Raw genomic sequence first — 14,893 nt, forward strand, 5'->3', positions numbered from 1 at the left:
ATTAAACAATAGCCACTATTGTATTCTTTTATCCAGAATATATCAAAAAGTGTAAAACAAATTGTCGCATCTCATTTCCGTTAAACAAAACATACTAACAGTCAAAATGCTGGCTGTTTTATTTTTGAATCGTATAACAGCTCGAAGACGAGCAGCTAAACTTGAGATAAACTCAGTAAAACCGGAGAGAAAAGACCCGGATGTATTAGTATGCAGAACTTGTCTGAGCATCGAAAATTTGGTACCTATTTTCGACAGCAAGGAACCTTCAGAGAAAATGTCTTCAGATCTAAGATTGGTTACCGGTTTAGAGGTAAGAAATAACAAAATATATCATCTAAGGATTATTCCTATTATTAGGTGTATAGATGCATGGAAGAGTAGTTATAACACTCAGACTTGTAGGATACTAGTTGTCGATCGCGACTCCGTCCGCTCGGAATTAAAATAAACTTAATAAGTAGCCTATGTGTTCTTTCATATGATGCACAACCTGTATGCTAAATTTTATCTAGATCCATATAACCAGTCTGGAGATACCTTCAAACAAACATCCATCTATATAAACATTCGCATCTATATATATAAAAGGAAGTCATGTTAATTACACTATTTATAACTCAAGAACGGCTGAATTGATTCGACTGAAAATTGGTGGGCAGGTAGCTTAGAACCAGGAAACGGACATAGGATAATTTTTACCCCGTTTTCTATTTTTTAATCCGCGCGGATGGAGTCGCGGGTAAAAGCTAGTTTATTATATTTGTTAGATAAGAGATTTTTTAGTTTTTCTTTTTCACTTTTACATATTCATACAAATGCATAGATCAATGAATATGGGTAAGGCTAGAGAGGTGAGTCAGTACGTCATCAAATTGTAGCTCTTAATCTACAATTCTTGATAACAGGCATTTTTTTTGTTTAGTTCATATCCAATATGCTAAAACTAAATAAAATACTTGTTTCAGATCAAACCAAATGATGGTTTGTCACAAAATATATGTGATAATTGTATAAAGGCCATGAAAGCTGCAATACAGTTTAGAAAAACAAGTAGAAAAGCACAAAAAGCTCTGCTCAATACTGCAACTAGTATTAAAAAGAAATACACAAAAAAATCACTATTAAATATAAAAAGGATACCACAGATTGAAAAAGAGGAAAATATAGATTATAATTATGAATTCTTGGACAATGATTTTCAAACAGATTATTCTGATATGCCAGAATATAAACCACAAATTGTTATAAAAAGGGGAAATTGTAAAGAGGTAAGTTTTTGAAGATTCTTTCATGCTTAAATTTAAAATCAATTTTGACCAAATAACTTCAATAACATAAGTTTATCCTATTTGAATTCTGCTTAACTTCCTTAATTTTGTAATTTAGCCTTCTCCTGATAATAACAAACTCACCAAGAAAATAATTAGCTAAATTTGTCCATCCATTCACATTGTACAATAATCAAGGTTTGTATGTAAAAATATAATATATTCCTTAAGATAAACTAATCTTCAAAATTTTTGTCTGACTGTTCTAAAGGCGTTTGTTTCAGGTAATCTCTGGAACTGTTAGACCAATTTTGACAGGAAGGTAGCTGATGCATGCGTAATATTATACGCTAATGTACTTTTTTTTATGAATTCAAGTGCTTTAATATATATTATAAGATAAAACTTTTTTTTTTCCAGTCTAAAGGTAAAGGGTTAACCCTGATTCCAAATGCCTCATCATACAGATGTAGCTTCTGTTCTAAAGAGTTCCGTATGAAAGCAACATATAAGGCACATCTGCGGTTCCATACGCATTACTGTGTTTGTGAGGTGAGTTTGATCTTCATTCTTCGTAATATTTAGTCACTAATAACAGAACTGAGGAAGAGTGTGCTTCATAGATTTATAAATTGAGGAATTGAAACTGAACGTCTATGTGAGGTGGCTAAAAACATATAACATTAGATATTTGGTATAACAGTCGTGCGGCAAACGGTGCAGGAATCACAACCAGTTGCAAGAACATAAGCGCGCGCGACACGGCCTCGGTCGCATACACAAGTGTGCCTACTGCGAGTATACATCTGCTACTAAAGAGGCTCTTACTGTGAGTAGGACAATTTCATCATCATCACCTCACTATACGTCCCAACTGAGGGCCTCGGAGCCTACCCTAAGTAAGGGATGACTAGACCATAGTCGGTTGACTTCACACATATCTTTCAATTTCTTCTCAGATATGTGCAGCATCACAATGTTTTCTTTCACAGTATGTTAGAAGGGTTTATTTAGTACATTGTTTCCCAAGGTGGGGTATACGCCCCACCTGGGGGACATTTGGATTTAGAGGGAGGCAATTCAGAGATTTAAAAACTTAAGGCTACATCCTTACAATGATAGCCAGTCCTAAAAAATACATAAAAATATTTTAGAGACAAAAATCCGTTGCATTTAAACTATTTATATGTGTTTTCAAGTTTAAAAATTTTATATGAAATTGATCTAGTCATCCAAAAGTAGTATTTAATTATTTCTCTAACATTGTTAATTTAGGCCTCGAGAGAAATTTATTTCTAAACAAAATTTATAAGGGGGCAATAGTCATGTTCATCCTGAAAAATGGTACATGGATCCAAAAAGGTTGGGAAACACTGGTTTAGTATATCTATGAAAGACCTTTTCTTGAAAATTCAGTTTATATATGACATTTGTAACCTCTTGTAGCCCAAATAATTGAACTGTCAGAGGTCAGTTGTTTTTTTTTTTTTTGTATTAATGATTCCTCTCAGATCCACGAGCGTCGTCACACAGGTGAGAGGCCATATGTGTGCGACCACTGTGGCGCCACCTTCCACCGACGCTCAAACCTTGTTCAACACATCGCTATACACCTGCCTGAGAAGAACTTTCAGGTTAGTCAGTCTAGAGCAGTGACTCTTAAAGTGGTTGTGCCCCCTTAAAGTTCACAGACCTGACGAAGGCGTACGACAGAGAGAAAATTGGAGATTCACAAGTCATAAGAAAATTGGAAAATGTGATTAAAACTTTTTTAAATATTGTAAAAGTTTTATTTAGGTATTTTTTTTAATTTATTTTACAGTGTGACATGTGCCCAAAGCGCTTGAAGTCCCGCAAGTTCCTACAGATACATAAACACAATGCGCATACTGGCCGTCGCTATGGTTACCTCTGCCCCGTCTGTGAACATCGCTTCGAGAAACCAAACAAAGTGCGTGCGCATATGCGTCGTGTGCATGGCCTGCCGGATGACACTCATAGTCCTATTGTCAGAGTGCAACTGTGAGAATACTGGACAGATAGTGGCGTTTGAAGATTGACATTCTTACTAGTCATTAAGAATTTTACGGTAAAGATGGAAATTATCACTTCCTACCGAATCTCAACAGTCTAAGATGTTCGAATAATAATAGAATCTTCGGAGGGTTTTGTATTATTTATTATTGGATAAGTTGTAATTGTATTGAATATCGAAGTGTTTTATGTAATAAATTATGAATAATCTTGTTCAATTTGTTTTTCATTTTTCTTGAAAAAATCTTTAAAACCAAGTTATTCGTACGCAGTAAGAAAAAGTATTTAATTTTTTAAATGAAACCGTGAAAATGTTATTTGCTTTTTTGTTACTACAAAAAATATTTAATCTGTATTTACACCTAGAAATTTTTTATCTGTGTCTGTGAGTCTATGACACTCGTTTGACATGTAAACAATCCAAACAATAACAACTTATTGTTTTTTTATTTTATTAAATTAACGAGTTTTATGAATAATGTTTATGTCGTAAAATGGCTAAAGCGTATCCTTGGAATTGCTGCAGGTTTTGCCTCAGTGAACAGTCTCTGCACCAGATATTTACACGGGCGGAGCACAGTGAAAAATACTCTAATGTGATACAAGCAACTACGGGTGTAAAAGTAAATTAAAACATTTGTTAACTAAGTTATCATAATTAAAATCTAGAATGAAACAATTTATTTAAAATTCTGTGTTAAAATAAACCTTAGTTTCTTACAAAATTATTCTAATATAACTCGAGTTTAGTAGTTTTTTGAACCTAACTTGCTCATTTCAGGTAGAAATAAACGACTCACTACCACAAAAAATGTGCACAGCATGCATTGAATTCATTAACGAAACATTTAAATTCCAAAAACGCTGTGAATATGCACAAAATACACTTATAAAATGCAATTTGGACGGCATTAAACCTGAATACATTTCTAATATAAAAAGTGAACATAGAAATACTGAAATAGATATATCACAGATATTACCTGATGATGATTTTAAAGATTACGATGATAATATAACTTTAGATATATTAAATACATATGAAAACTGTAAAGAAGAACAGAATCAAACTGATAGTAAACCAACTAAAACCATCAAAAATAGAAGTAAAAAGAATGGCAGTGTGAAAACAAAAAGAACAGTAAAGAAGACAGATGAAGAAGGCACACAGAAGAAGGAAGTGATTGAATGTGAATTTTGTCATAAGATATTAACATCAAAGCTCTCATTACGGAACCATTATAAAATACACACCGGATTTGATGTTGTTTGTGAGGTCATTTTATTTACTATTATATTAAAACAAGTTGTAGACTGCGACTCTGGCCACGCGGCATCAAAAATAAACTTTATTAGTAGAAGCAGCCTATGTGTTCTTCCATACTATGTTCTACAACCGTGCCAAATTTCATCAATATATGTTAAGCGGTTCTGAAGACACCTTCAAACAAACATACATCCATCCATCTTAACATTCGCATTTATAATGTTACTAAGAAAACTAGCTGTTCCCATGCTTCATTCAAATTTTTGTTTTATTGTTTATATTTGGTAACACTTTCTTTTGCTAATGTAAAAATTCAAATAACGAACGCCCGCCATTGTCTAAGAATTACCGTTACCATGGAAACCGCCATTTTCGCTGATATCAGCTTGCAATTCAGCAGATTAGCAGGCGACAGCTATTTATTTTATAATAATGTCTACTAAGTCAAGTTTTGTTTGTATGAGCTCATTTATATTGCTGTCACTTTATTATTTTATTTAAATTTTACAAAATAAGGAAATGCTTAATAAAACACGAGCAGTTGCCAGAAACTTTGTCTGATTGGAATAAAAATAAATCTAGTAATAAATATCAAATTGGTTCAGTAGTTTGCAGCCAAATAAAAATATATATATACAGTCAAAATCTGTTATAACGACATCGAAGGGACTACTCATATTGAGTCGTAAAAACCGATAGTTGTAACAACCGGTGACAGGTATTAATAGGAAAGATATGTATATAACATTCAGCCAGGACCTTTGATTTTGGTCAATTTAACCGGTATGTTGTTCTAAACGATGTCGCTATAAACGGTTTTGACTGTATATATATAAAAAAAAACAAATGTAACAAAACAAACAAATATTCCCTTTTTATAAAATTAATATACTAAAGTAGAGTTTATATAATTTGTCCAAGAAGATATAATACCATGAAATGTTTTTATTTCAGCATTGTGGAAAGAAATTCATTACTCGCCGTCTCCTGCTGATGCACTGTCGAGCTAAACATGGCTACGAGAAGACAGATAAATGTTCTTTCTGTGACTATAAGGCTTCTAACGCTGAGCAGGTTAAGGTGAGTTACCTAAACTACATATATATCAAATATGACCAACTTATTAATGCACAGTGGTTAAGCACTTGAATCTGCAAGTCCTGGATTCAAATTTGTCTATGAACCAATGTGTTTTTCGATTTACATATGTACATTTATCTGACGTTCTTACTGTGAAGGAAAACATCGTGATGCTGCACATATCTGAGAAGAAATTCAATGATATATGTGAAGTCAACTCACACTGAGTCAGCATTGACTATGTCCTAGTCATCTCTAACTTAGAGTAGACTCCGAGACCCTCATTGGAGACATATAGTGAGCTGATGTTGAATGAAAATCTTATTTAGTGGTGACATTTTTGTGATATATTGAATGGTGATTCAACTATTGAAGATGTATCAAAAAGTTTATTCGTTGTTAAGATCCATGAGCGCTTGCACACTGGGGAACGTCCGTTCTCATGCCAGCAGTGCGCTGCTGAGTTCCACCGTAAGAGCAGCTACTTGCAGCACATCGCAATACATCTGCCGGAGAAGACTGTTCAGGTAACACTAAGTATTTACCACAATGTGGTGCCGGAGGCCTTATTTTAGTACTCTTCTCCCCATTCTTATAAAAGCGTCGGTGGCTCAGGGGTTAAGCACTTGACTTGCAATCTGCAGGTCCTGGGTTCGAAACCCGCCATGTACTAATGTGTTTTTTCGATTTTCGATTTACATATGTACATTTATCCGACGTTCTTACGGTGAAGGAAAACATCGTGATGCAATCTGCACATATCTGAGAAGAAATTCAATGATATGTGTGAAGTCAACCAACCCGCACTTGGCCAGCGTGGTTGACTATGGCCTTGTCACCCCTAACTTGGGGTAGGCTCCGAGCCCTTCGGTGGGGACGTATAGTGAGCTGATGATGATGATGATCCTTATAAAAGAAAGGATTGGAATGGGATTGGGATTTGTCGGAGGTAGGGATGCATAGTAAGGGAAAATATTCTCTTTTTGTGTGTCCCCTCCTCTGACCATTAAAGGTAGGCAATGCATCTGCAATTGCGGATGTCTGAGCAGCGGTTGCTTGTTTGCCAGTTTATGTTTTATAAGAAACTAACTGTTGTCTGCGACTCCGTCCGCGTTTTAAAGAAACGTAATAAGTAGACTATGTGTTCTTCCAGACTATCTTATACATATGTGCCAAATTTCATCAAGATCCGTTTTGGAGATACCTTCAAACATCCATCCATCCAAACATTTGCATTTATAATATTAGACTGTTTGATTTATGTTGTACATATTCCAGTGCAGTCAGTGTCCAGCTCGCTTTAAGTCACTGACTCTGATGCGTATCCATTTGCACCGTCACCGAGCGCCGCAGTACGCGTTCCGTTGCGCGCTCTGTGAGGGCAGATTCTCGCGGCGACGGAACGCGGCCCGACATCTGCAGCGTGTACACAGCGCGGAGCCCCGCCCAGAACATATACAGCGGGTTAAACTCACATGAGAGGTTCAAGTGACTTGACCATAGTTACTATGTTAGTCTTGACTGGGACCCCCCAAATTCAAGCTAGATTTTGGGGGTCTTGAAGTAATTTTGGGGGTCTTGAAGTAATTTTTGCAGTCGACTCATTTTGGGGGTCTTGAAGTAATTTTGATGGTCGACTAATTTTGGGGGGTCTTGATTACTTTTGGGGGGTCAGTATTAATAGATTTTTTTGTCTGATGATTTAGATGACTTTATGATTTGCATTCCTGTTATATATCTTTGTAGATTTTGAAACTCTTGTATTATATACAGATATAAAAACATTTTTTGATGTGATATAAGTTAAGTTATTAAACCGCCTGAATAATTGATTATACATTTTTATATGCACAATAAATACGTATTATTTTTCATTTTTTTTTTTTTACTTTTTTTTCATTATATAAGATTTTAAAATGAAACACGTTATTAATTAAATCAATGTTTAATGCAAGGATTATATTTAAATATTTTTATTAATCATTTTCTTTTGCTATTGGGACAGTTTACTCCGTTAGGTGACGCTATAGGTTTTTAAATTTGCCTGATTCACAGTAGGAATATATTTTTATACCAGTTATATTGTAAACAGGAGCTTAGACTTATTTTAAAGAGAATTTTACTTATTGACTTAATTATGTTCATAACAAAACATTAAAAATTACACAAAAAAAGGAACAATCACCAAAAAGAAAGTAAAAAAAGAAACTTATCTTTTTTAAGTATATATTTCAATTTAATAAATATCACAAACACATTTCTATAACCTACAAATAATAACCCATTTTCTATAATGTTGCCACAAGATAAAAACAATCCTTTGTGTTGCCATATTAAAAAAAACCTGAAAGTGAGATAAAATGTAATATATCGTAAATATTTAAGTTTCTTTACATGTGATACGAAAGTAAAAAGAGGTAGACAGGAATAAAAAAATCAACATCTCTAAGACTTTACACAAGACAACTTAAATCTTCGAAACTATGGTATCGTTGCGTCGCGAGTAAACAAAATTGAATCGTCGACGAGAGTCGTCTATTCAACAGACATAGCGACTACATAATTTTTATATAATAAATTTTTAACATTAAAATTTTTACTATTTAAAAAAAAAACGAAAAAAAATTGTATATTAAATATTTAAAATAATTTATATCACGTAAATTTTTTTTTCATATAATATTTGTCTAATATAATAAAAAGATACCATATCTTTTTTTGTCACTGATTTCGTAATTCAATGACACAAATGCGACAGGAATCAACTTTAATGTCATAAATACAAGAAACACCAAAGAAACTTTTCCTTTGTATAAAGGCCAAAGTAACAAATTGATTACTTTTATTTTTTTATATTAAAAGCTACCTCTTTGTTTAGTTATCTTGTACTAAACACAAATACACTAAAATGTTATTTTTTTGCTGAATTAAAAGTGTTTATGCGTTCTATTTTCTTATATAGTTGAAACTTTAAGAGCATCTCCTGTAAAGTTGTCAATTTGTACATTGACGCTTATACATAGGAGCCATCGATACATCTCTTTTATTCACTCAGATAAAAATAAGACAACAATATTCTTAAATATGTTTTTTTCTCGTTTATTTAATTGTGATGCAAGAAAAAATTACAGATTACTGCTTTTTATAACATATTAAAGTCTGATATTTAAAACAATTCAATAACATTATGATCACCTTCACCAGTCACAACAAATCACTGATCAGTCATGACTAAGTGTACGAACTTCGTGATTTGAATATACTTTCAACAATATGTAATATGATGTCTATGGATAAGTCTATAATCTATGATTTATGTCCACTAAGTAACAAATCAAGTTTGAATTAATAACGATTATTGAAGTTTTGTTAGAAAATTCCAACAATTACTGTATAATTGATTAATTTAATCTCTTTATAACTTAACCGATTTCATCATATACTAAGTGTGATGAACTCCGGATTGTCATAATGTTACCGCCAAACAAGTTTATTTACTTCGTCAGCGCAGAATTAAAAAAAAAGAAGCCTATAACATGGCCGCTTGCACTACCTATCTTCCCGTCAAAGTTACGTCAAAATTGATCAAGCCGTTCCGGAAATTATCCAGAACAAACGCGACTTGCGGACTGTGGCCAATAAATAGAGTTGTAAAGTGGTTAAATTGATAAAGCCATTTTAATTTGCATTTATAAGATGTTGTTTTACTTTACTAGTCTTCCAATACAACACGGTCATATAGACAGACAGACATTATCTATATATATAAAAGAAAGTTGTGTTAGTTACACTATTTATAACTCAAGAACGGCTGAATCGATTTGACTGAAAATTGGTGGGCAGGTAGCTTAGAACCAGGAAAAGGACATAGGATAATTTTTACCCCATTTTGTATTTTTTATTCCGCGCGCACGGAGTCGCGGGTAAAAGCTAGTTTATCATATTTTTTAGACACAACAGACATTCCAATTTTAATAAATATATAACAAGATTAATAAATCCAATGACTAATCTGTGATTCGTCGTGACGTGACTGTGATTGATCATGACCGATCATAGATTGGTCATGACTGAAGTATACATACAGGTGCTGCAGGTCTACCGCTGCAAGTTCTGCAACTTCTCACAGCTGGGTGTGCGCAACTTCTGCGCCTCCTGATACTGGCGCGTGTCACCAAAGTTGCGAGCCTTCCATGTCATACTGTCGCGGTAATTCCGTTCACGTTGACATGCATGGCGGAGACCGACTGTAGGTATAAAATTGTATTATTCACTGAAATTAATCTATAGTCTTTGACACTGACATTTAAAGGACTGGCTATGAGACGCAGTACTTTGTGCCTGTTTGATTTCTGCCATTTTGGAGCTGATGGTTGCTGTTTGTAGCAAAGGTGTAGGTTCCAACTTATATAATAGATTAAGTTAACTGTCACGCTTTTCTTTATATCATCATCATCAGCTCACTATACGTCCCCACTGAGGGTCTCAGAGTCTACCCTAAGTTAGAGATGACTAGGACATAGTCAATACTGACTCAGTGCGAGTTGACTTCACATATATCATTGAATTTCTTCTCAGATATGTGCAGCATCACGATGTTTTCCTTCACAGTAATAATATCAGATAAATGTACATATGTAAAACACTTTGGTACAAGACGGGATTCGAATCCAGGACCTGTGATTGTAAGTCAAGTGCTTAACACCTGAGGCACAAAAGCTTTTTTTTATATCAAAAGGTTTTGTATGTAAAGTGTGAATTTTTCAGCATTGATCTTATATATGTATGTGTGATATACAGAGATGTTAAAATGTAATAAAGTGGTAACACACATACCAATGTATTCCTCTTCTATAGCCATCTCAAGTCGTCGCACAGAGCCCTGGTAGTCAGTATGGAAGTTCTCCTTTACGTAATATGGTACCTAGAATTAACAAAAAAAAATTATTTAATTATATTCGTTACGATTCTCTTGTATTCTGTAAGACAACTTGAAGTTTGTTCCCATCCTTTTCTTAAACGCATAGAAAATGAATTTGAAGGTAACAGGCTGGGGACATAGGAAGGGGAAATATCCTCTTTCTAATACATTCTCTGTTCATAAAAAAATAGAAAGCATAAATAACTTGTATAAAATATCCATGAGCAGCATTGTCTATGGTTAAGGTGATCGTTCGCTTGTTAACTTAGATATAAAAAAATAGTTTAGAACTTTCCCTATATGCATCATTCATACTTAAGAGTGGTAATCTTTCATCAACATCTTTTACAGGTTAGTTTTTCAAAGTTTTTTTGTTTTTTTTTTTTTTGTTTTAAGTCAGAGACTTTAGGGTTCTTTATCATAATCATTAAAATTTTTACACTAGTTGCTTATATCTATTACATGTATTCTTAGTACTAATTTAAAAACCTTAGTGTTTTTCAAAGTTACCTTCAAGTTAACAGTCTCCCGGGGCACAGGATATTTAGAGTTGGCTGTGAGACTGAAGACTGGCTCGCTGATGAAGAAGCCAGACATCATGGAGAGCAGCACGAGCACTGCCACCGGCAGCAGCTGCACCAGGCTGGTGTGTGAGTCTCGGGGCTCCGGCTCACGCGCGCGCCGTCTACTGTACACAGTAGGACCACCGCCAGAGAACGCTGGGAATACAAAACTACAGTAGAATCTAGCAAATGTCTACCTGAATTCTCCAAAATAGCGAAATGACGCTGTCTAGACATTCGCAATTGCTAATGTGTTGTCTACCTTTAATCGACAGAGGAGGAGACACACAGAAAGATAATATTTTCCCTTACTATGCGTCTCCTTCTCCGTCAAATCCACTTTTTCCTATCCTTTCATTATAAGAAAACGTTGCAAGGGGAAGTATTCTAAAATTAGGCATCCCGTACACACACTCATCAGACTGTACTTGGAATTACTTCAACTTGACGTCTGTCTTCTGTATAGTTGTGGTATTACAATGAGCGAGGACAATTGATGCAACAGATATTGTTGCTGTCATTTACCACTATTAAATGTGAAGGGAAATGAAAATACCACGTATTGAGTCTTCGACTTAACAAGATATTCAGGATATGAAGTACTACATGTTGTCCGTAGTCAGCGGGGAATAAAAAAAAAACTGAATTAATAGCCTATGTGTTCTTCCACATCTACATCTATGCTAAATTTCATCATGGTACATTGAGCAGTTCTGGAGATACCTTCAAACAAACATCCATCCATTCATCATCCATCCAAATGACCTAAGATGTGGAATGTTATCAACTCACCGGTTGCACCAAAGAACATATTGAACAGTTCCTCTGCAGTGAGATCTGATTCAAACCCTCGTGCATAGTATGTCTGATGATGATGCGGGCTGTGTGCGGGTTCCTCGCCTCGCAAGTCATACTGCTTGCGTTTCTCAGGATCCGTTAGGATTGCTGCTGCGTTACCGATTGCCTGAAACATTCAAAATACATCTTGACCTTACTAATATTATAAACTAGCTTTTACCCGCGACTCCATCCGCGCGGAATAAAAAAAGTGCACACAAGACAAAAAAGTTCCAATGTCCGTCTCCTAGTTCTAAGCTACCTCCCCATCAATTTTCAGCTAAATCACTTCGACCTATCTTGAGTTATAAATAGTGTAACTAACACGACTTTCTTTTGTATATATAAGATGCGAAAGTTCAGATGTATGGATAGATGGATGTTTGTAACAAGGGATCTCCGGAACGGCTCAACGGATCTTGATGAAATTTGTCACAGATGTAGAATATAGTTTGGAAGAACACATAGACTACTAAGTTTTTTTTAAATTCCGCGTAAACGGAGACGCGGCCGACAGCTATAATGTTATATTTTATAAGAGAAAAAATTAAAAACATGGCACAGTATGTACCCTAAAAATAAAATAATACCTGTGGAGTAAATATTTGTTTTTCACTATGATTCAGCAAATAACAGAACTAAATATTTTATCACTTATTTTTTAATTTGAAAATAGATTATCCTATGAAATTAATTGATTGTTACCTTAAAAGCCTCGGCAGCTCCGGGCGCATGATTCTTGTCCGGATGTAATTGCAGAGCAAGCTTCTTGTAGGACTTCTTTATATCAGAGTCTGTGGCTTCCTTTGACACACCTACAACAAATATGCAGTGTTACATTTTACCAACATTATAATTGCGAAAGTTTAGATGGATGGTTTGTTTGAAGATATCTCCGGAACAGCTCAATGGATCTAGATTAAATTTGGCACAGATGTAGAACATAGTCTACTTATTTCTTTTTTAATTCCGCACGGACGAAGTCGTCATTGAAGGATATATACAGGTAAAAAAAATAAACTTGTTTGTTTCCTTCTTAGAATCAAATATCATAAAGAAAATTGTCACTATAATTTATTATTTCTTTCCTACCTTCTCTAATAAGGAAAGGATGGGAAGGAAAATCTTTCTGTGTCTAAAAAATAGGAAAGGGAAGTGAATTTGACAGAGGAATGCATAGAAAATGAACATATTTTCTTTCTGAGCGCTCCCTCCTCCGTCAATAAAAGACAGTCAAGGCATTGGCAATTGAGAATTTTTATATGTAGTTTCGGTGAATTCAAGTAGCTTTTTGTTCATTTGCCACCTTTTAATATATTAAAAAAGAGCTATATTTTAAGATTTATGAATGATGGGATGTCAATTTTGTGACCTAATTGCATTATAATCTATATATATAAAAGAAAGTCGTGTTAGTTACACTATTTATAACTCAAGAACGGCTGAATCCATTTGACTGAAAATTGGTGGGCAGGTAGCTTAGAACCAGGAAAAGGACATAGGATAATTTTTTACCCCGTTATCTATTTTTTATTCCGCGCGGACGGAGTCGCGGGTAAAAGCTAGTGTTAGAAAAAAAAAGGCAGTGTGCAGGAAATTTACATCCTCAACTATATGTCATGTAAAGTTTATGTTGGCTTCAAATATTGCACAAAGAGCTATCAAGAAAACACATAGCAGTTCAAAGGTTTCAGTCTGAAGCTGGTATCAGTTATGTAAGTCATTGTTGTTTTGGCTAATCCAATGAAATATGTTGTGAAAAGAATCATAATCCATTCCATCCATGTTTTTTTATTATGTTTAAGGTGCAGATATTTTTAATGCTTGGATTTATTTTCTTTTAATTACTCAACAAAATTAAATGAAAAAGTTACAATCTTGTAACCAAGATATGTAATTCAATTACAGTAGAACCTGAATAAGTCAAAATCTGAGGAACCAAAACATTTCTGTAGATAAAAAAGAGTTTTATAATCTCTCTAATCCGAGTTTCTTGCTTATGGAGGTCATCTATTGGGACTGGAAAAATTACTCTTACTTCTTGAGGATACTTACTTAACCAGGTTGGACTATTTCAAAATAAAAGTACAAGATTGAAGAAAAAATAAACATGTCCTTGTAACTAACCTTTGAATAAACAGTATTCTATTTTATTAGCGAATTATTTACCCCAGATAATATATGCTTGCATTGTTATGTCCCTGACCTCGACAATTGTTTACGTCATGGACATTTCATTATTTAAAACTAATAAAAGAGATCACATACCTAAAATTTCATAATAATCCTTGCATTTAGTTTTGATCCTGCGGACCGCTTCCAATTGTTCTTGAGTGTACTCCCTCTGTGGTGGTTGATCTGAAGGAGACTTTCTGCGCCTAACATCTTCAGCACTTGGTGAATTGGGTGGACTTCGTTTAGAAGCTGCGCCCGCGTTACCCGCAGCTCTAAGACGACTTAGCAACTCTTTAGCGCGTGTTGTGGGATACAAACGTTCAGCTTTCAATAGAAATCTTTCAGCTTTTTCAATGTTTCCAGCGGATAAAGCATTTTGAGCGATTTCTATACATCGATCTGCATCGTCTTTGTTGCATTCGATAGTCATTTTTGTGGCAAAACAAGTCCAATTTTGTCGATGAACGATGTTACAGAGTAATGTAACAGTTCAAAAGTTGGTTATGCAAATTCGATTAGTGTAAATTAACTTTCATTAGCGAATAATTACACCATTTTACTTTGATAAAATTGAGCGAAATGATATTGCGTCAATGAAACAAAATATCAAAGTTGCCAGTGTTTTGGTTGTCTTCGCCTGATAATTATTTTTTTATTCTAGCAAGTCTTGGAAAGGTAAATTTCTTAAATTTAAAACAAATTTTATTTTGAAAATTTTTCTTTTTATATCTGCTGGTTATTTATC

At 34.3% G+C, this 14,893-nt stretch overlaps 3 protein-coding genes across 4 annotated transcripts; 2 read left to right on the top strand and 1 right to left on the bottom strand.

Moving 5' to 3' along the window:
• Positions 1-76: 76 nt before the first annotated feature.
• Positions 77-3,391, top strand: LOC106720884 (zinc finger protein 382). The gene is made up of 6 exons (XM_014515686.2): positions 77-313; positions 969-1,271; positions 1,692-1,823; positions 1,975-2,100; positions 2,783-2,905; positions 3,094-3,391. Exons 1-6 carry the CDS (start codon positions 107-109, stop codon positions 3,295-3,297), a joined length of 1,095 nt encoding a protein of 364 aa, XP_014371172.2. The 5' UTR covers positions 77-106; the 3' UTR covers positions 3,298-3,391.
• A 333-nt stretch (positions 3,392-3,724) lies between these two features.
• LOC106720885 (zinc finger protein 816) lies at positions 3,725-7,496 on the top strand. The gene is made up of 5 exons (XM_014515687.2): positions 3,725-3,928; positions 4,087-4,581; positions 5,527-5,652; positions 6,057-6,179; positions 6,931-7,496. Exons 1-5 carry the CDS (start codon positions 3,800-3,802, stop codon positions 7,129-7,131), a joined length of 1,074 nt encoding a protein of 357 aa, XP_014371173.2. The 5' UTR covers positions 3,725-3,799; the 3' UTR covers positions 7,132-7,496.
• Positions 7,497-7,947: 451 nt separating this feature from the next.
• On the bottom strand, positions 7,948-14,755 carry LOC106720876 (dnaJ homolog subfamily B member 14). 2 transcript variants are annotated; one of them, XM_045684949.1, is made up of 7 exons: positions 14,242-14,755; positions 12,679-12,788; positions 11,929-12,100; positions 11,084-11,292; positions 10,489-10,576; positions 9,738-9,899; positions 7,948-7,996 (listed from the first exon to the last, which is right to left on the bottom strand). In XM_045684949.1, exons 1-6 carry the CDS (start codon positions 14,576-14,578, stop codon positions 9,751-9,753), a joined length of 1,065 nt encoding a protein of 354 aa, XP_045540905.1. In that variant the 5' UTR covers positions 14,579-14,755; the 3' UTR covers positions 7,948-7,996; positions 9,738-9,750. The 2 variants fall into 2 exon arrangements, with proteins under 2 accessions (XP_045540905.1, XP_014371160.2); XM_014515674.2 differs by lacking the exon at positions 7,948-7,996 and having other exon boundaries at positions 9,602-9,899.
• Between the last annotated feature and the right edge of the window lie 138 nt (positions 14,756-14,893).

This window comes from Papilio machaon, chromosome 28 (genome assembly GCF_912999745.1).
Source record: "Papilio machaon chromosome 28, ilPapMach1.1, whole genome shotgun sequence".
Lineage (NCBI taxonomy): Eukaryota > Metazoa > Arthropoda > Insecta > Lepidoptera > Papilionidae > Papilio > Papilio machaon.